The sequence below is a fragment of the Gallinula chloropus genome (genome assembly GCF_964237585.1).
Source record: "Gallinula chloropus genome assembly, chromosome: 5".
In the NCBI taxonomy this organism is placed as follows: Eukaryota; Metazoa; Chordata; class Aves; order Gruiformes; family Rallidae; genus Gallinula; species Gallinula chloropus.
The window spans coordinates 31,213,822-31,233,871 of record NC_140090.1 but is presented as its reverse complement, the minus strand read 5'-3'; the positions used below and the strand labels follow the sequence as shown (position 1 = coordinate 31,233,871).

Sequence of the window (20,050 nt, the reverse complement as noted above, 5' to 3'; positions counted from 1 at the left end):
GAGATGTTATATTTACTAACAACATAACACAAAATGTGTCATGTTAAATGCATTATCTATGCCCAGCTTTTAGATTCATGATTTGTGAATGACACAGTAGAAACTTATCAAAACAAGGCTGCTACCATGCATGCTTGCCCTTCCTATCATCATGACCCACGCATGGTCAGGGTAGATCGACAAGCACCTGTTTTCATATTCCTTCCTGAAGGATTTTATTTCCACTTTAAATGAAAGAGACATAAAATAAGAATCCATTACTTAAATTCTCTCTTAAAACTTGATCTTATCTTTTATGGGGAGAAAAGCCCACCTTGATGCATGTTTTTACTAGTGATTTCATCAGCTCCATATGGATGCAGTTCTTTTATTTCCTTTAGTGCAATGAGTTTTTCCTGATTAGAAACAAACAAATAATCCAAGGTTAGCTTCATTCATCCTTTTAATCCCCTGTAATTCCTAGCTCAAAGTTAAAATCTCAAACTAAAATAATTCTTACATGTTACTGGTATGACTGAAGATCACAAAATCTGATTGAAGCTAGAGTGTAGAGTTTGGGATCAGTCTTCTTACTATTTTAATATTTAGCTGAATTAAATTCTTCTTGTCTTATAAAGTGACAGGAATGATGCAATTATTGCTCACTGACTTCGTATTTTTTGAAAAATCACTAATTCTTGTAAAATCTGGCCTTCATTCATGCAGAGTCACAGCCATAAGGATCCCAAAAGAGATGTATCCTGGTATAGAGCTACTCTGAACACCACACAAGCAAATCAGTATCAGCAGCACAGAACATAGAAACTCTAAAGTTAATATTTCTGTTTTGCAAAAAGCCTGCAGAATTTGGGGGTACCGATTCTGTACTTACATAGGTAAATAGAATCACCTCCTTTTTTGGGCAACAGAACACTCACCTGTTCCATTTCAATATATAAATGCTACCTTACACTCATAAATACCTGGTATTTATCATGGATAAATGCATGTGTCCAGTTTATATGTCTAACAATTGGAGTAAAGGTCTTACTATTCAAACTTATATTGCAATGTACCCATACGTGGCAGAATGGGCATGCAATCAGAGACAAGAAATCATCACCTGAATCAGCTCATCAGCTAAGCGTCCCAAAACTTCTTGGGTCGTTTCATTAATTTCTAATTCTGTCATGACTTCCCAGTTACCATCCTGGAACCTCACTGGCATAGAGAAGACAATTCCTTCAGGAAGGTGAAATTGACCTGATGAAGAAAAAGTGACCCAAACATAGTATTTCACATTCTCACCAGTGTCAAGATTAAGTTCTACAGACTTGCAAGTCTGCAACTTTGAGATCTTGGTATAAACAGAGACTACCTTTCCCAGTTCAAAGACTTTAGTCTTTGAGTACTCCTTTTACTGTAACTTTGTATTTTAGTTAGATGTACATGAAACAAAGAATCATAGGATAGTTTGCATTGGAAGGGATCTTTAGAGGTCAGCTAGTCCACCCACCCTGCAATGAGCAAGGACATCTTCAACTAGATCCATCTGACCTTAGATATTTCCAGGGATGGGGCATCCACCACCTCCCAGGGCACCACTTCCAGTGTTTCAACACCTTAATTGTACAAAAATGTCTTCCTTATATCTAGTCTAAATCTGTCCTTTTTTAGTTTAAAACCATCACCCCTTGTCCTATCGCAATAGGTCCTACTAAAAAGTCTGTCCCCATCTTTCTTATAAGCCCCCTTTAGGTACTGGGAGGCTGCTATAAGGTCTCTCCAGAACCTTTTCTCCTCCAGGCTGAACAATCCCAACTCTCTTGACCTGTCCTCATACCAGATGTGTTTTATCCCTCTGACCATTTTTGTGGCTCTGCTCTGGACCTGCTTCAAGAGGTCCATGTCTTTGCTGTGCTGTAATACAACTGCTGTAATAATTTTACATCTTACGGGGGGGAGATATATTTCATACAAGAGTTAAATGGCTGTTATGAAACATTCCATTTATTGGTCCACAAAACTACACAAGAACATGCTTTTATAGCTTAGGCTCTAGGAACTATAGAGTCCTTGCACAAAACATACACCAGGAAAACATTTAAACTACAAGACCAAGAGTCAATCTGCAACAAGATAGTATTCGCCTAAGAGAGGCTTATAAGAAGTGATTACCAAATCACAAGCTCTGGAGAACAAAACTGCCTGGATTTGGAGGTTCTTATACTGAAACAAACTCTCAACCTCCCAATACATCATATATTTTTTCAAGTTTTTATTAAATTAAAAAATCTTTATTTAAAAAAAAGAACATTAAACACACTGGGGAAAGCTACAACAGAATATGTGAAGCAAAACTAGATTTACCTTTAGTCAGTATTCCCACAGAAACGATCTCCCCAGGAGGAGAGCCATGATACCAGTATTTCAGTACATTGGCTACTGCATGAGCAGGTAACATTCCCATAGAATGACAGACCCGGGAACTCAGTGAACTCCGTGCAGACAGAAATTCTGAATGGATCCATTCGCTACCAATAAAAAAAGGAGGAAGAAAAAACCTAAGATGACTGCAGAAGTGTAATTTTCTACAAGAATAAAGAACTAAACCTGAGAGTAAATAGTCAAAACTAATTAAAACTGCTGAAGGCCTGGCACTAGGGTCTAGCAAAAAGTGGCTCAAAAGGTAGCAACAAGAACTATTTATCTATGAAAGTGAAGTAATTTACTCAAGTTGTTGTAATAATAATAATAATAATCACCACCACCATCTTATGCAAGAACCCAGCCATGAACCACACCCTGCAGTAGGCAGAGAGCGCAAAAGAAATGTTTGCTGTCCAGGAAATGCTGGTGTAGACCAGAGTGGGAGGTCCATATGTCTGGGTCTGAGTGCATGTCACATCTGCTGCCCCTTCACTCCATTCATCCTTTCTCTGCTACTTACCTTTCCACAAGAAGCTATCTAGACACCAGGTATCCTTTTTATATATGTTAGCAAATTGTTTGTTTTGGGAAACTGACAACATCGGGGCCCAATGCAGACCAGACACCTAAGTCACTATCTGGACTTCTATTATATAAGAGAAGTAATAAGCAGCCTGTAAGACACCCACTTGATACGTAGGAAAATACAGTTATAAACAAAGCTGACTGGAGAGTCAGAACTACGTACAGCACTTGGTACTGCTTTTGCAGACTAAGTACTTTGACTTGAGTTTTCCCTTAGGTACAGTGCTAGTTGCTAAGGACAAATCTTGAAAACAAACCTTTTCTTGATGTTTACTAAGCAGTTCTGATAAACACGGATTAGAAGTGGTTATTTAGTTTTAATTTAAAAAACATATCTGTACTGTACCTGTCGTAAATCTTATTCAGCAAAGGATGTGGAAAAGTAGCTGGGCTCCAAACAGCACAGTCATATCCATAAAGTTTTGCATGTGACAAATCAATGTAGTTACAGCCAGTTATATTGCCCCAAACAATCACATCTTTAACTCCTGTAACAGGAAAAAATACATAAATTAATGCTGAGGCAGGTAAATACTTTCACAAGGTACACTGGACTAGATGACCATCAGAAGTCCCTTTCAAGATTAATTATTCTTCCATTCAGTGTCCTGCCTTGGTAGCTGAGATTATTTGATCTGAAAAATGCAACAAGGTTCTACAAAACATATGAAAACTCATCACAAGCTGAAAAAGGAACTTTGATTTAAATCATGTTATTGTATATAACAGACAAAATGTAGTAAATGTGTAGCTATTAAAACCAAAACAAATCATATTGCAAATATACAGCAGTTTTCTTTCTGAAATCCCGTACTCACAAATATAAACTGCCGAACAGGAAAAAATTTAAAAAAAAAATCTCTACCTGTTTTGGTACAAAAGTAATTTCTCTAGCCTAGTTGAAAGGCTATTCAGTCTACTAACTTACTTTTCTATTTTATTAGGCTCCGGAATATCTAGACTTGTCATTGATGACCAGTTCCTCCCCCTGCAACAGTGAAAGAATCCTGATGCTGAGCCAGCTGTTGGAGCATACCTGGCTATGCAGTGCAAATATAACCGAGGCACAACTGATCTGAGAAAGAAAGCTAATTAAACCAGAAATAATACTATACTCTCATTATCTGCACAGCAGTATGTTGTAATATTTATTCACAGCTAGCTTGCATGTCTCTAAAATAAATGCGCTGCAAAGTGAAAATGTGATCTTGCAGTCCTGATCCACACCACAGGTCAGTCCTTCTTAGTACGTTACCAGCATGAAATACATGCCAGAATGGCCAAGAGCTAGCCAGAGAACTGACATTCATGGGACCAGCCACAGATCCAGATAGTGGTAAGCACAGAAAATGGCAACACCTGCCAGTCACACCCTGGAATCCCACAGAGCTATGCAATTCACTGTTTCCTCATACACATCAACAATGTTCTGCAGTGAAATATGTACTCTCAAAGGTGTCCAGCCACTGCATTCCCCAAATGCTACCAGAACACATAAATATTCACCTGATGCATTCATATTTAGCTTCTTGGCCAGCATGGCTTTAGCGGCGCTTTCCCAGGATGTTGCAACGGCAATGACATTTTCAGGCTTAATGGATGGGCCATATGTCATAATCATCATCGCCTTAAGGTTTACAAAGGTTTTTCCTGATGAAATTACTCTGACTCCGCTCTTGGCATTCTTCTCAATCAGGGGAGCATACACTTGGCAGATCTCACTCACTTTTCTGATGTCATTCTCAAGGGATTGGACTTCCTGGTTTAAGAGGACATCATCAAGCACAATGATAATATCGGCGTGAATAAAAGCCTCATCTAGTTCAGTGTGCTCTGAAATACTGCGGAGGAGTGGAAATGCCATGTCTTCAGCTTCCATTACAATACCGCAAAGAACTTCCTTAAACTTGTCAGTGTCAAGCAAATGGATACTGATTTCTGTGGTCATCCCAAACACCTCTCCATTTGCCAACAGAGGGATCAGCTGATAACAGATTGGAACTGATGCACTGATAAGAGAAGGATATAGAAAAAACTATAGTTTACCACTAACCACTGCTTGTTTAGGAGTATTACATACACGAACACAAAGATTTTGTGTTTGTTTACATTTATATAGACCATTACCTCAGATCTTTTATTGCCCTTTCTATCATTTTAACAGGTTAAAAATTAAAATAATTGGGTCCTCCTTTAATTTGAGGGTTTTCCATCCTTTACACCTCAGGTAATACTGTCACATAAAAATTAGCGCCTTTAAAGAATCACAATTTTTTTTAGTGTGGTCTGTTACCAGAAACACAGAAATTTCTAGAGCTAGAACTGCAAGATACTACTTACCTAAATATTCCCAAAAGCATTTAATGCAAGATAATTGAACTACAAAATTCCTAGATTACTTTGTAAATACTTGTTTTTCCCTTAGGTGATCTGGGCTTTAAATGTTGCCCGTTCACATCCCTCACTTAAACTGGTGCAAAATGTAACAAAAGTAGAAATAAAATCTAGATTATACGCTGAATACTCATAGCGAGGGGCACTGAATGAAAATCAAATAGCAATTTACAAGGATTCATATATAACTTCAGATGGTTACACTTGTTATATGTGATGGGAAAAACGGCATTCTTCTGAAGCTGAGTGAAACTTCATAGACATTCTTTGTACTCTCACCTGGTGATCCAGATCTGCAAAGGCTTGATATGACTTCTAATCTCTTCCTCCTCTTTTTCAATTTCAATATGCGCCTGCAGGTTCTCCTCAGCAATGCCTAACATTTCCTCACTCAACGTCATCGAGGTGATGCCATAATAGTGCTGAGAACAAAAAGGGTGATGTCTAATCAAATGACAACCCAAACACAGCAAGCTAACCTTAGAATGGATAGCTTTATTTTACATGTGAACAAGAAATAAAGAAAAACAATGTTATAAGACATATAACTGGGTTTACAGTATTAAAGGCAGCTCATTACCTCAGCATATTCCAGAAAATCATTAATTCCTCCCAGAAGCAGACCTTTCCCTCCACGGTCCAACAGTTCTCTCCAAATGATAGGAGATTGTCTGTGGTCCCATCCATTCATTTCACAAATGTCATGAAGCCACTGCTAGTGTAAACATCACCACCAAAAGATTTTAATACTTTTTCACATTTGATAACACTTAAATGTTACAGCTATAAACATTACTTCTTCTCCATTCACAGTTTCTAGCTTCTTACTTGCTCATGAACCAGTGTGTGCAAAATGTGGGAATAACATAAAGCAATGCACACTGATACACTGTGATACCTCAGCAAATGAAAGGTCTCACTTCTGCTTGATTTTACTGCTGTAATTTTGCTCAATTACCTTAACAGTACTAAAGATAGCAATGTTGTGAAGAAGCAAGTAATCTGAGGGTTGCTATTTAGTTGCAGAAGGTGAGCAAGATGCAGAGGTTAATTGCTATTCATGTGAGTTACTTGCCTGATGTGTCAAGCAAAAGATAACGAATAAATATCATAATGCTGCCTATCTCATGAAGTAACAATGTGATTTTTTTCAGTTCCTTATATGAACTATAGTGTAGACATGGCAACATATCTATAGCAGAAGTTCTCAGAAAAGCCTGTGCATATTGTAAATAAATATGCGAGATTTAATTTCATACTCTGATTGTAATTCAAAGCCCTTGAATGTCAGAGATGTTCTTGACAAGCAAAAACTTTGAAAGCATAAACAATCACAGTGTGTGAAAGATTTACAGGCTGAGTAGCCATTTATACCTAATAAAAACCCAATAAACTTGAATTTCTTACTGACATAGTGTAGCTTTAAGCTGGCTCTCATTTTGTGGCCATTTTGTGTGGTAAGACAAGAACACCAGTCTCTCAGAACATTCAAACCTTCTCCTCTGGCTGACATTCATAGCCAAAGCTGCTTCTGCAGCACCTCTACCCACACATCAAAATACTAATACAGGACAATGAGAACTATACTACAAATAAACACATTCCCTGCTTTGTGTCTATCAACAACTTAATTTACAATCCCTTACCTCCCATTTGTCAGGATGCTGAGTGATCTTGTGAACCCTGAAGTCTGGCAAATTAGCCTGGAGATAGTCAGCCAGGAGTTCAGCTTTAGCATAGTAAGGGCAGTTTGCCTTACCTGTGAACAGTGATGACACCACTAGAAATGCAAGATTCTGTGACATTAACTGATAAGGACTTTACAGACCAACTTATTTTTAATTGTTCCAATTAAAAGAGTCTGAGGTAACCCACATCCCGTGAGCTCCCAGAAAGTTACACGACAAGCATATGAGCCAGCAAAGAAAGGATGACTTTGGAAGTGAAACAGTGCCTTCAGCAGTCCAGCGTTTAAGGGGCTGAGAAGGGCACCCCCGGGAGGGAGGTGCAGCAGAAGAGGGCGGCAGGAGCCTAAAAGGGTGAGAACACTGGCTCGGGCACGGAGGCAGGGTGCCGTACGGCAGGCACCGCTCTCGGGAGAGACGAGAAGAACGGCTTGGTCACCAAGCCAGCAGACGGCGGCCGCGGCAAGCACAGGCAGGCTGCTGCTCGCCGCCCCGGGGCCGCCTCAGCGCCTCACCTGCTAGCACCAGCCTGGCCATGGCGCGCGGCACCCTCCAACGGTCACTTCGGCGTTGCACAGCAACGCGCCGCGCGCCACGGCGGTTTGTCCCTCGGCCCGCGCCGTCCCTCTCGCGAGACTCGTCGAGAGAGCGCGGAGAGGGCGGTTGGGGTGTCATGGCGTCCTCGCGTGCAAGGTAATAGTCTCCCGGCGGGGGCCTGCTGTGCCGCCCGTCCGTCCCTTCCCGGCGCGGCTGAGGCGGGCGGCCCGGCCCGGCGGGATCCCCCGCCGTTGCGAAGCCGCCGAAAGGCCTTCGTGCCCTTGGTGCCGGGCCGCGGGCTGATACCGTATCCCCTGGGTCGCGTTCCCAGCCCCTGCAGAAAACGAGCCCAAAGCCCAGAGCCGTTGCCTCGCCCCGCGGCCCCGGCCCCGGGAGCCTGGCCGCGGGCGTGCCGCCGCCGCAGGGAGGCTGGCACAGGCTGCTGGCGGCTGCAGCCGCGCGGGGTTCTGTTCCCCGGAGCAGAAGGTTGGCGGTGACCCACCCGCGCCCAGCCAGGAGTCGCGTCTGCTTGGAGGACTGTCCGTTAGGAAAAGATGCTCCGTCTCGGCGCGGTTGTTGGTTAAAACGGCGAAGAGGAACAAGTAGGCGCCCAGGATGAGTTAGCCTTGTGTTCAATGTTTGACCGAAACGTGGAAACTCCATAAAAATATCTGCAAATAATTTTCCAGGGTTCTTTTCCCAGGTCTTTTTCCGTGCAAAAGATGTGCATAGATTTGGTGGTTTACTTTAGGAATTGAAAGTCTGGTAACTAATTACACAATTTTCAATTATCTTTACAGATAAGTGATCTTACACAGTTTCTCGAGGACTGTTTCCACTTGTAAAATTGCACTGGATCCTTACTTTGAGTTGGCCTTTCAGATCTGTTCATGAGATGTTAGCAAAAATGAATAACAAAATAAATTACTTGCTAAGTACCGCTAGATACATGTATAGGTACAGTTCTGCGCTCAGTTTCAAATCATCCGCCACGGCAAGAAAACACATTTTATGGACTAGTAGATACAGGGATCCCCTGGAAAATAACTTCAGGAAATGTTTCTTAAGTATTTTTCCATCTCTGCATGGATCATCTCATCGATTTCTATCTCAAAGGACAGATGTTTTTAGCACAGGTGCTGAAATACAAGCAGAGAAGAGTACAGAGGCATTGATGAGTGACCAGGCTACCCACAGCTACTTGGAACTTGAGAAACTGGATGATTCTGGGAGCGTTAAAGCGAAGCATGTAGTGGATGATGATGAACTGTTTTTTGATAGTCTCCAGAAATGTACCTGCCCTTGCGATGTACTGGACTTGGCTTCAAAGTCTGCTTCTTCCATTAAGCAGTTAACAAACTGTTTAACTACGGTGTGGAGGCTCCTGAAAAACCTGTCTGAAGACCAGCAGCGTTACGAGAAGCAACTGATTTTTGAGCACCCAGCTTTTGCCAAGCTTTGTCAGCAGCTGTTGCAGGACGCCAGAAGGATGACGCGGGGTGATCTGGTGTTTGGTCTGCATGCTGCGTTGCACATAGGCATTCCTCAGAACACTCTCCTAGTTCAGACTTTGCTGAGGGTGTGCCAGGTAAGTATGAGAATCTCTTCTAAATTTGGGCTGAAACCTTTGGGCTCACTCTGGGAGGCTGTGCAACATCAGAGCTGGGTTACACCCCTGTTTTGGTGTCATGGTCTATGGAAACAGGGCCCTCATAGGTAATTTGTGTGTACTTCTAATTTACTTCATTTTGGAAACGACTGCTTGATTTCAGACAGATTTAACAGGCAGTCTCAAAATCATTAGCTTTTTCAAAACAGCTACATTTGATGGTTGTGAGGCCTTGCAGGTCACTGCAGAATTAAAGTTTACGAACTGACTTTGGTGGGGAAGAGAAGATGACAGGTACAGATTGTAAGAGTCATTAGTTTTTCTTTTCTGAAACTTCCTAGTCTAAAATAGTAATCTGACATTGTGAAAACTCTTTAACAGGAGAGGCTCAATCAACTTGATAACCGATGTATCTCAGTTTTGGCAACTACTTTAGCGGTGCTGGAGAAAGACAAGAATGTGAGCGCTCTTCAAGCTGGATTACAGTGAGAAAAATATCTTTCACATGTTCTTCATATTTACATGTTTTAGTATATATTTTGTAGAAATGATGGAGGGAATGTCTGCACATATTATGGTTTTAGGACTTATTTGATCACAGGAGATAGCAGCTGCCAAGGACAGTATTTTTTGGCATTGTCTTTGCAGTTTTAGGCAGAAAGGCTTCCAATGACATAGGGTGCTAGACTGCTCTGCAGGGGATTCATACTCTGACTGCAAGCCCCGCCCCCCAGTGTGAATTTATTGTGGTGTTGGTCAAGTCACATCACATATCTATGCCTCTGTTTTACCTGCATGTAGAGAAGAGGTAATGAGACTTGCTTACTTTGTCAAGTATTTTGATTTGCCAGGATGAAAAATGCTGTTTAAGCAGCCAGGGAATGTTTTCATTTAGCAAGTAAAAATCAGGATGAAGACAAGGTTAAACTATCTGTGCATCCAGCAAAGCCTTCTGTGTAGCCTTTTATCAGAATAACTTTGGCTGTGGTGAGTTTTTGCTGGGTGGATGAGATTTAGGTGGGCAACCAATCTGCTCACTCCTATGATACTGTTGTTACTAAGGCTGTCAACAAAACTTGGCATGGATTAGAACTTTGGGTCCTGTGTTAGGTTCTGCTTTGAGAAGGTGGATGAGTTAGTGATAGGCAAAAAATAGGTTCTTCTGGAAGCTCAGGTACACAGTTGGAGATCCATCTACATATTTGTGTCTTGGTGTTTGGAGCTCCTGCAGGAAGCCACATCTGCAGGGATGAGTATCAGAGCAGTGCACTGTTTTACAGAGTGATGCCTCATTTTTTTGTAGCTGTGCAGGTATATTTAAAGGCAATTCAGATATAACAATTACAATACCTCCCAAAGAGCCAGAAAAGGAGGTTCTGGGAAAGCAGAACTCCTTCATGCAAGCACACTCCATGTGATTATGATCCTTCTGTGGTGTTCTATGCTTTCTTCCTGCAGCCCACAGTGCTGCTTGTTTGCATTTTATCCCTCACTTGCACCAAGCTGTTGTTGGTGTCCACCCCTGAATTTCCTGGCTGTTTCAGAACTTGTCTGCACATAGATGATTCTATGATAAAAACATGGTTGGTTTTGTTGTTTTGGCTTTTTTTTGAGGAAGAGTGTTGAGGCTTAACAGCACTCAAGTCTGTACAATGACACGTGCAGTCTGGGGAGATGCCCTGTTAATGTATTAGTGACAATATCCATGTATTAGGATAACATTAAGAAAGCATATATAATTATTTTCACGTGAGAAAATATCTGTGCTGCATCTACACCATTTAGAGTTATGCCAGTGTTGCAAAAATGGAGGTTGGAGAAGAGCAGGGAATTACTTGGGAGTGTATCAGTGAGGGAGAATGAGGTACCTACCTGTTCCTGCTGAAATTAGGGAAGCTGTATTGAACATTAACTCTAGCACAAGGCCTTGTGTTTATTTCTTCATCAGATTACTAGCAGAGCAGCGCCTTCCAACTATCAGAGACATATTTATACTGCAAAACCTGATGAAATGCATGGGAAAAGATGCTCCAGTCTTTCTGAAAAAGAAATTAGAGGTAACTTTACTTGGAGGTTCATTTTTACTTACACAAAACCTATACTCTTGCTTGTTTATATATTGTGCGTGGTTCTTTCCAGACACTCAAAGAGAAAATATAATAGTAAGGTTAACTGCATTTGCTGTATGAGTCCTACTCCAGCTATATCCACACGAGGAACATAAATGTGGAGGCTGGGAATACCCCACCATAAAAGGGGGCAGAAAGCAGTGGAGATAGTACAAAAGGAATTGAGGCAGTAAAATAGCAGTGCCCTAATCTCGATTGGGTTGGCCACATGATATTCCCTGACGCATTTACAGGCTGTTTCCTGACTCCCTTGCCCAGCTGGTGGCTGGAAGACCAGAAGACAGAAAGCTAGTCAGTAATGGGGCTGTCTGGTACAGAGCTAGAGGAGTGATGGGAGTGAGATGCCAGGACAACTCACCTAGCACATGGCCTTATTTTTCTCTGTATCTGAAAGCCCTGCTCCCCCCCAGCCCTGCCCCCCTTTCCCCTGGCCCAGTAAATAGAGTAGTTGGGAGCATGCTCTAGGTTTTATGGCAAGGAGTACTGGGCTTCATCCCCTTATTTGAAATACTTTGAAATATTTCAAACAGGACCTACTAGTGTTTTTATCACATAGCTGAAGGGTTCTGAGATCAGAGTCTGGAATAGCATTCATGAGGAAGTGAGGAGAGAGAAAACTGATAGGAAAATGGGCAAGAAGCAGGGTGATGCAGGGAGCTCACGCAGTGTATTAGTCATAAGGAAACCATAAACGGTGGACAATATACCACTTTTTACAAGATGGTGAGAAACTGGCTAAAGGTGTAGTGGAATATGGAACTGAGAGGAATGTAACCTTTCAATTCGTTAACTGAAGGGAGATCATAATTTTCTGAGCTTACAGAGTGCTATTTTTAATACTGTGTAATATATATTGTAGATGCATTTTGTATTTAACTTTTGTATTTTAATAGCTAATACGCTTTGTAGTCTCATTTTTAGTGTCATTTGTATCAATCCAATTACTGCTTCAATAGATGGAAGTCTCTGGTGGCACCAGAGCTGTCCTGTGCCACAGTCTACATTTGTAGCTGGGTGTTTGTCTTAAGATACACCATTCGGTGTGCTGTTGGATTGTTTTGAAGGCTTACAGCTTTCACATACATCCAAAACAGTAAGTGCAGTACTATTAAATAAATCAACTGTGCCAGTTAAATTTCTGCTACGTTTTAAAGGGCTGGCAGAAGATATATATATATTTGCAGTATTTGGAAACAAGCTTTCCTGAGACTTTGTTCTTCTAAAAAAATCCATGTAAAGGCAAATTGCTGAGAACTTGCATAGCGACATGGCTGCGGAATGCTCTGTCTGCTAAACTGCATGAAGAAATTGAGAGTGGTGACTTCATGCTTTTGCTGTTTGTTGCTCCTTTTTCTTTCATTTAAGTCTTGAACTGCCTAAGGAATTTGGGAAAGTTTTGGTGAAAGTGCCTTCACCAGAAAACAGTGATAATATATATTAAGAATTTAATAATTTCTAATTACTTTTAGATGGCGGTTTTGAAAGAGATTGACCATCTGACTTTCCCGAACTCTCTGCGTGTGTTTTTGGCTCTTGTTGCAATGAATTATTGTTCCATTCCAATCCTGAATGCTTGTAGTAAAAAGATACAGGGTAAGGAAAAAAATGTTTATTAAATTTCCCTTCCTTATACCAAATTCTTCCTAATTATTGTCTCATCTCCCTTTTCTGATTTCCTTTAAAACTCAGGAAACATCTTTGTTTTACAGGATATTATAGTAATAGAGCATAGTAAGAGAGCATTGATCATCAGCACTTAATCTTTTTAATCTCAAAAGTAGGTGGGTCCATCTTGTGTGACAAATAAAGCAGCAGTCTAGTGCAGAAGTCTTTTGTCATGTGGCACTCAATCTGTGTTGTCATACGCCAGGAGGTTACGTTAGGGTTCTGTGTTTTCCAGTTTGGCGTACACTAAATGCTTTAGTGCTTGACAGCCATTGGTGCCTTTCAGACATAGAGTCATGTCTGTGGGTTCTTGCAGTTTTGTAAAACCAAATTGGGAAAAAAAATGGGCTAATACCTGATGAATAGCAGTTCTAGATCCTGCTCTGTTACTCCTTCAGCGGACATGGTGGACAGCCCAATGGCTCAGTACCAAAGGAGCTAGTCTGAGAGTTTCCATACAGAGTGCAGGGAGGAACTGAAAAATCAAGACTCCTGGAGCAACACATTTTGGGAACACAGTCTTCTTGCTTCTTTTGTTAATTCGTCCCCTTCTGCTGATTTATCCCCTCTAGCTTGATCCTGATTGTTTGTTTTTTTTCTGCTTCTCAGTTTCTTCCATGTGTTTTAGCTCAGTTGACTGCCTAGCTAGTCTCGATGTGTTCCACAGTTCCTTACTTGATTTTTTTTTCCCCCCTCCTCCATCTCTTAGCCAAGCTTTCCACAATGTCTCAAACCTGTAGCTCTCACTGCTTTCTACCATTTGTCCTTTTTTGCTCTGCTGTTACAGAGAACATCCATGATGCTCCATTTCGGCAGTTAATTCTCATTCTGGAAGGTTGTTACAGTCTCCAGTACCGTAATGTAAAACTGCTTTCAGCATTAGCAGACTACATTAATTCTACTGCCTGTCTCTGGGACAAAAGACAGGTGAGTTTGCCACCAAATAATTTATAGTGATACTAGTAAAATAAGTCAGTTTTGCTGCTTTCCATCTTACCTTTCCTCATGATTGTGCTTCATCTTTGGAGAACAATCTTACAAAGTTGAAACAGTTACGTTTTTAAAGTGTTCTTATTTATTGATGAATAAAGAAGTAAAAAATAAAGGGGGTGTTATGGTTTGAAAAAGTTGGTTTTGTTAAAAATGTCTTTTATGAAATCAACAGGTAGGATCCACTTTACTACCTTTCTTGACCTTCTAAAACTTTCTTTTCTTTTAGATCATTCTTTTTCTTTCTGCCTTTGAGACACTTGCCTTTCAGCCTACTGAGCTGTTGGGTATTTTTGCTGAGAAGGTGACAGAAGACCCTGAATTCCTCAACTTGAAAAACCTTTTGATTGTTCTCCGAGTGTATTCACGACTCAACTATGTTCCCAAAGGCCAAAAGGATCAGTAGGTTTTCATTTAGAATACCTAATAATATATATTATGTAGTCATTACAAAGTAACGTATGGCAACTAGTATTTGATTATAGTTGTGAAAGAGTTCATCATCCTGTTTTATTAATTTGTAAGGTAAATACGCTGTGTCTACATAGACATTTTTCTGTATAATTGAAAATGGAGTCCTTGTTTCTAGACTGACGAGTCTGCTAAACCTGTTGATAGGTAGCCATCACCTCAAAGAATAGTCAAAAGCTAATGTTACATTACCTGACAAGATAATAGAGATTTCTAACTTGCATGTTTGTTTGCAGGCTGTATTTTTTATAGCCTTATTTGTGTATTTACTTTTCTTCTACTTTTGGAGCAGGTTTTTTGAGACTCTTAATAGCTGCTTGAATAAGTACCTCCCTCAGATTTCCAGCACAGAACTGCTGAAGGCAGTGCATTCACTTAGCATCTTAGGATATCTTCCTCATCGTGCACTTGATGAGCTGTTGCAGAAGGACAGCAGGGATGAACTTCTACTGTCAGGTCAGGCCTTGCTTGTCATTTTCTTGTTTTAAAAGGCATAGTACCTCTGTACATAATTTATTGTAGTTGTATTCAGAATTTAGAAATTAAAGATTGCAAATGTGATACTAAAATTTAAATCTCAAAGTTTTAATTGTGCACATGGAGAGACTGCCTCTGAGATTTGTGGAAATGGTAGAAATGTGTAAGAGCCCGGGGTTCTACTTTGACAGGTGTGCAGGCATTTTTAAAAGCACAGGAAGTCTTAACCTTTGTAAACAAACTTTAGTACCTGGAATCATGAGTAAAAGAGTTTTTTGACTGCTGCCATGAGGAACTCAAAATGGCTTGTAGTAGAATTTGGTTTCCAAATTAGAATTCTCTACAGCCAATAGAGCAATTCAGTGGAGTAGAAATTCAGTGTAACTGAACCTGAAAGCTGTAAGGCTGAAACTATGTAGAGTTAACAGCTTAGTACTCTTAAAGTACAGTTCCAAAATTATGGCCAAGTCTGATATTCCATCTTTGTTTTATAAACAGCCTTATAGTTGTCTGGATTTTATAAATGGTTTTTAGGCATGCTTTCTCGTTCGATGTTCTCCGTACATCTCCTGTAATAACTGGTAGCATGCACAGAACTGTGTACAGCACAGGATAAATGGACAGGTCCTAGCTGTTGACTTTAATAGTATAATTAGTAAATTGATTGCGTATATCTAACAATATATTGAAGATACTCAATAATATTCAGCAAAACGCCAGTTGGGTGTTGGTTCTGGTATTGAAGTTAATTTGCTCCACCAGAACAGACCATAAATGTTAATAAAATGAAAAATTCTGTGAGATGATAGGTGGGATGTGATATTTCTTGTATTGTTTTTCAGATGATGTTTACAGAGAACAAAAGGAAATGATGCTTCACAGTGTGAAAACATGTGTGGAACTTGATAGCCCTTCCTTCACAAAGCCTGCATTTGTGCAGACTGAGAGTTTCTCTTCAGTAGTACCTCTTAATCTGAGAAAGGCTCGGCAGACACTGATAGACCTTCTGGGAGATGAGAACATGTTTCGGCAAAATGTTCAGCTGCCCTATCAATACTGTATTGGTATGAAGCCCAATTACCATCATATTCTGTTCAATGTAGATTTCTAATCTCCAGAATAATAAGTTGGTAACAAATATGCAAAGGGTGCAAGTCATTAAAAGCATCACACTTTGAAGACAGTCTTTTAACAAATTATGTCCATGATTGGCAAATCTTTCTAGGATGCTTCACTTAAAAGTAGTTTAAGTCAATTTACTAAAACTTGATGTTTGCTTTTATTTACAAAAGTGCTTTGGACTTTTTGTTAAGCATCAGGAAGCAGATGTTAATTGTACATAAATGCAATATGGCTGTTTCAGAGAGTTGACATGTTAGTACTAAGTCAGATCAGAAACAAAGCCAAACAGCAGCTGGCTTTTGATATCTGAAGCTCCTGCTAAGGTTTGGGTTCTGCTTTCACTTATTAAATGAGGTATGACCTTCTCTACCAGGTGATCATTTCATAACATTTGGCTACTTTTATATTTTGGTACTGCTTATTTTCTGGCCAGTCTTTCTGTATGATTTTCTTCCTAAATATTTCTAATGAGGAATTGGATTACAGGAAACTCTTGAGTACTATGACAGATTGTGATGAAGACTAGTTTCTTGAAACTATTATTTAATTCCCGTAAAGTTACATCTACAGTCTCCAAAACCAAGTGTTTTTTTCTGGAGATGTGCAAACTGTGGTTGTTTATACTGGTCACAGGGAGCAAAAAGCCATCAGTAATACGTAAATCATTAGAGAACAGCAATTAAAAACACAGCAGTGACAGTGTGTGTTCTTTTTCAAATGAACTATTCATTTGAAAACAATGTGAATAATTAATGTTCAAGTGAGAACACTAATTGTAACGTCTTGTGGTGTTAAAATATTTTGTTTTGTTTTCAGATTTTGAAATCAGAATGGATTCAGACAGAAAGAAAGTTCTCCCAGTAACTGCAGCAGATGATCATGCTGACTCAAGTGTTCAAAGGTGCCTTTTTTTTTTTTGACTGTGTTTTTTTTTATTAGAAGACTAGTTTTATCTCTTACGTATTCCATGTTACTTCGTTCGTCCACTAATCTACAGAAACAACTAACTTGGTATTTGTGCTCACTGAAATATACCAGATCTGCCATGGCAGGTCAGAGCAACAACTCCTCCAGCTCACTACCTTCTTCTAACAGAGGCTAAAACTTCACATTTCAGAGAAGGAGGCAGGGAAGCATCACAGTAATCTGATACTTTTAAAATGGATGCAGGTTTTGAAGTATGACTGAAATCCCTTCCAAAAACTGCTGCATTATGGTTTTAATATTCCAAGTCTTTGTGTGTCTAGATTGTGAGTCTTTAAAATGTGCATTTCAGTGGTATTTTAGGGCAATTAATTCAGCTACTGAAATATAATTTGAATAAAAAGGATCATTGTATCCACATTTTAGGTGATTAATTTAATCTTGTGTAGAAAAATAACCTCTCAGTAACTGAAGTGGGTCATATATCATTTAAATAAGGCTTAAGTAGAATTGAGTAATACTTAACGTTTGGGTGCTGGGACACTGCACAGCAATGCATTTTGTATAGTTCGCTTTTTGGGAAAAAGAGATGTAGTGACTTGTATAACACAAACTCACTGACAGGCTTCCAAGGTATTGAGCTTTCCTCAGCTTTCCTGGTAGGCTTTTATCGCAGGAAGTAACTGATTTCTGAATATTAGTAAAGGATCACAGCTAATGCAGAAGCAGTTAAAATAATGTAGAATTTTGAATGAACTGTTTCTTTCTCATTGTGGGAGAAGTGGAGATCTAAGGACTTACTACTTTGCTGTAGTTTGGGTAGATGCTCAGACTTGTGTGAAGCTCATAGAAGAAGAAGTCTGAATTAAGGAAAAAGGAAATGAAATTTGTGCAGTCTTGATACTTTTGCCTACCAGAAAGACAGCTATGTATTCTGCAGTGTTAAAGGGTATCATTGTCTTTAAAATGCTTACTCTGCATTTGTACAGTGAGGTGTTCCCTCCTCTTCTTGGTTGCAGATTGGCTTTTCTCTTTGTTCCTGTCTCTGCCTTCTGTGTGGGTACAACACACCCCCAAGGGAAGATGGCAATGAAGAAGCGGCATCTAAATAAACTGGGCTATCACGTGATTCTGGTAAGAGTCCTGTTACCAGCACAATTAGTACCTTTGGTAGAACAGGCTTTGCAAGGAGTGGTGAGCCCTCTCCAGGGTGGTGATTGCTCTACTTAGAAGTTGGCAGGGAAAGGACAGAGGAACTCTAAAAGACAAGCTGCCACTATTATCAGTGAAATAAGTGTAGTCATACTTCGGGGGGGGGTTGAAATCAAGCCACTAAATTGCTTTGTATCTAAAAACCTAGGTAACTGCCTTACTTCCCTGATCTTTATAGAATGAGTGATTCAAGTCAACTTGTTTTCAAAATGCAGTGACTCCCTACACTCTTCCCATCTCTGAGCACTTGGTTTATGGGACAGAGTAATTTGCTAAAGACAGTAGAACTAAAGTACCCTTTCCTTTTCATTTCTTGCAGGTCCCGAACAAGAAGTTTCAGGAAATGACAGATGAAGATGCAGTTGAATTTTTGAAAGGAAAAATTTATTCAAAAACTTATTTCCCTCCTTCTGACTTGGCTGTGCAGGACAGTAATTGAAATAAAACAACAATTTTGGGTCTCCTGATCTTTTTGCTGTGTAATTAGAGTAAGGTTTTAATGGAAGAGATAAGCAATTTTATACACAACTGCCTACTCCATAGTCTTACATATTGAGAATAAAGTGAACAATGTCTGCTGATAGTGGGGATTTTCTTTAGTGGAAGAAACTACTTACTTAATCCAAAAAGGATCCCAGCATCGTTGAAACGTCTTGACTTACTCTTGACTTTGCTTATCTTCCCCCAAGTCAAATTTTTTCTCTTGTCCTGAACTGAGTCAGGGAAGGTGACTGTCTCAAGTGCCAGGCCAATAACGGTTCTGTTGGCTGTATGCTTTTTCTTTTGAACCTTTTGCTTCACTGTTACTGTAATAGATCCTGAAACTTCTGGCTACAAGAACACAAGTCTGGCATGTCCTTCTAAATTACTGTTTCTGATGCTAATGTGTCCACAACACATTAGCATACGTAAAGAGATGCTGCAATACTCTACATAAGGTGATGCACCTCCGCTGGCTTGTTCCATAGTGGTGGAATTGATTATCTTGAGAGAGTCCTAAAAGTTCAAAGTGTCTGAACAGAAGGAACAAAGAGAACTGGTACATCTTTTCTGTTACTGGTTTAAGATTTAGTGGTGAAAACCATTTGTGCTAGAGTTGCTGAAATACTTAGTAAGAGCATCAGAATGCTCAAAATTCATACGTTTGCCAGCAAGAGCTTGTTTCTGTGGTGTAATCGGATCTTCAGTCACAGTTTTGCTGTAGCATAGCCACAGTCCGATTGGCACAAATAGCAACAGCAATACTTCCTACAGTGACCGCGTGCTACCTAACGGTGGTGCTCTTGCTTCACGTGCTAAGCCACAAGAACGATGTTCTTTGTCTTTCTGAAGTAGCGTGGACACGTGGATAAGGTATTACAAGGATGAGATACAAAGGTATCACAGTGATGAGGTGAAAAGAAACAATACACTTAAAAAAAACCTCACTGCCCAACTTCTTGCAGAACAGGTACCTGGAATATGGTGCCTCTTTCCGAGGGAAACTGCAACCAGAGATGTACTGCCACAGCAGCCTGGCATAAAAAGCAGCATGAGCTGTTCAGCATTTCAGGATCTTGCATTATGCTACTTCAATAATTTAAGTCATTACTATGTCACCTACACTGACTCATACTTCCAAGCAGTATGGAGCTGCTGCCAGAGAGACTTCAGAGCTTTGTGTTTCTTGAATCCTTACATCTGCTAAAAAGCTATTCTGCTGCTATGTATGAAGTAAACCTAGGTTTCTCAGGTGTCAAATTCATGTAGTAAAGGAGATCTAATCCCTGTTTTGAGCCTTACAATGTGTATTTAGAATACCATTCTCCTCACTCTCCTGAATCATGCTTATTAGCATTAGT

The 20,050-nt window shown here is 40.1% G+C and overlaps 2 protein-coding genes across 2 annotated transcripts; one reads left to right on the top strand and one right to left on the bottom strand.

Moving 5' to 3' along the window:
* Positions 1-293: 293 nt before the first annotated feature.
* MDH1B (malate dehydrogenase 1B) lies at positions 294-8,273 on the bottom strand (the record flags this gene model as incomplete). Its single annotated transcript, XM_084264565.1, has 9 exons — positions 294-395; positions 1,103-1,242; positions 2,350-2,513; positions 3,341-3,482; positions 4,501-5,003; positions 5,668-5,810; positions 5,969-6,103; positions 7,035-7,168; positions 7,589-8,273. The coding sequence occupies 9 exons, from the start codon at positions 8,271-8,273 to the stop codon at positions 294-296; spliced, it is 2,148 nt and encodes a 715-aa protein (XP_084120691.1).
* FASTKD2 (FAST kinase domains 2) lies at positions 7,747-18,781 on the top strand. The gene is made up of 12 exons (XM_084265100.1): positions 7,747-7,766; positions 8,411-9,198; positions 9,601-9,704; positions 11,168-11,276; positions 12,818-12,941; positions 13,801-13,940; positions 14,233-14,405; positions 14,767-14,930; positions 15,794-16,015; positions 16,890-16,974; positions 18,017-18,131; positions 18,529-18,781. Exons 2-12 carry the CDS (start codon positions 8,506-8,508, stop codon positions 18,646-18,648), a joined length of 2,049 nt encoding a protein of 682 aa, XP_084121226.1. The 5' UTR covers positions 7,747-7,766; positions 8,411-8,505; the 3' UTR covers positions 18,649-18,781.
* The last annotated feature ends 1,269 nt before the right edge of the window (positions 18,782-20,050 follow it).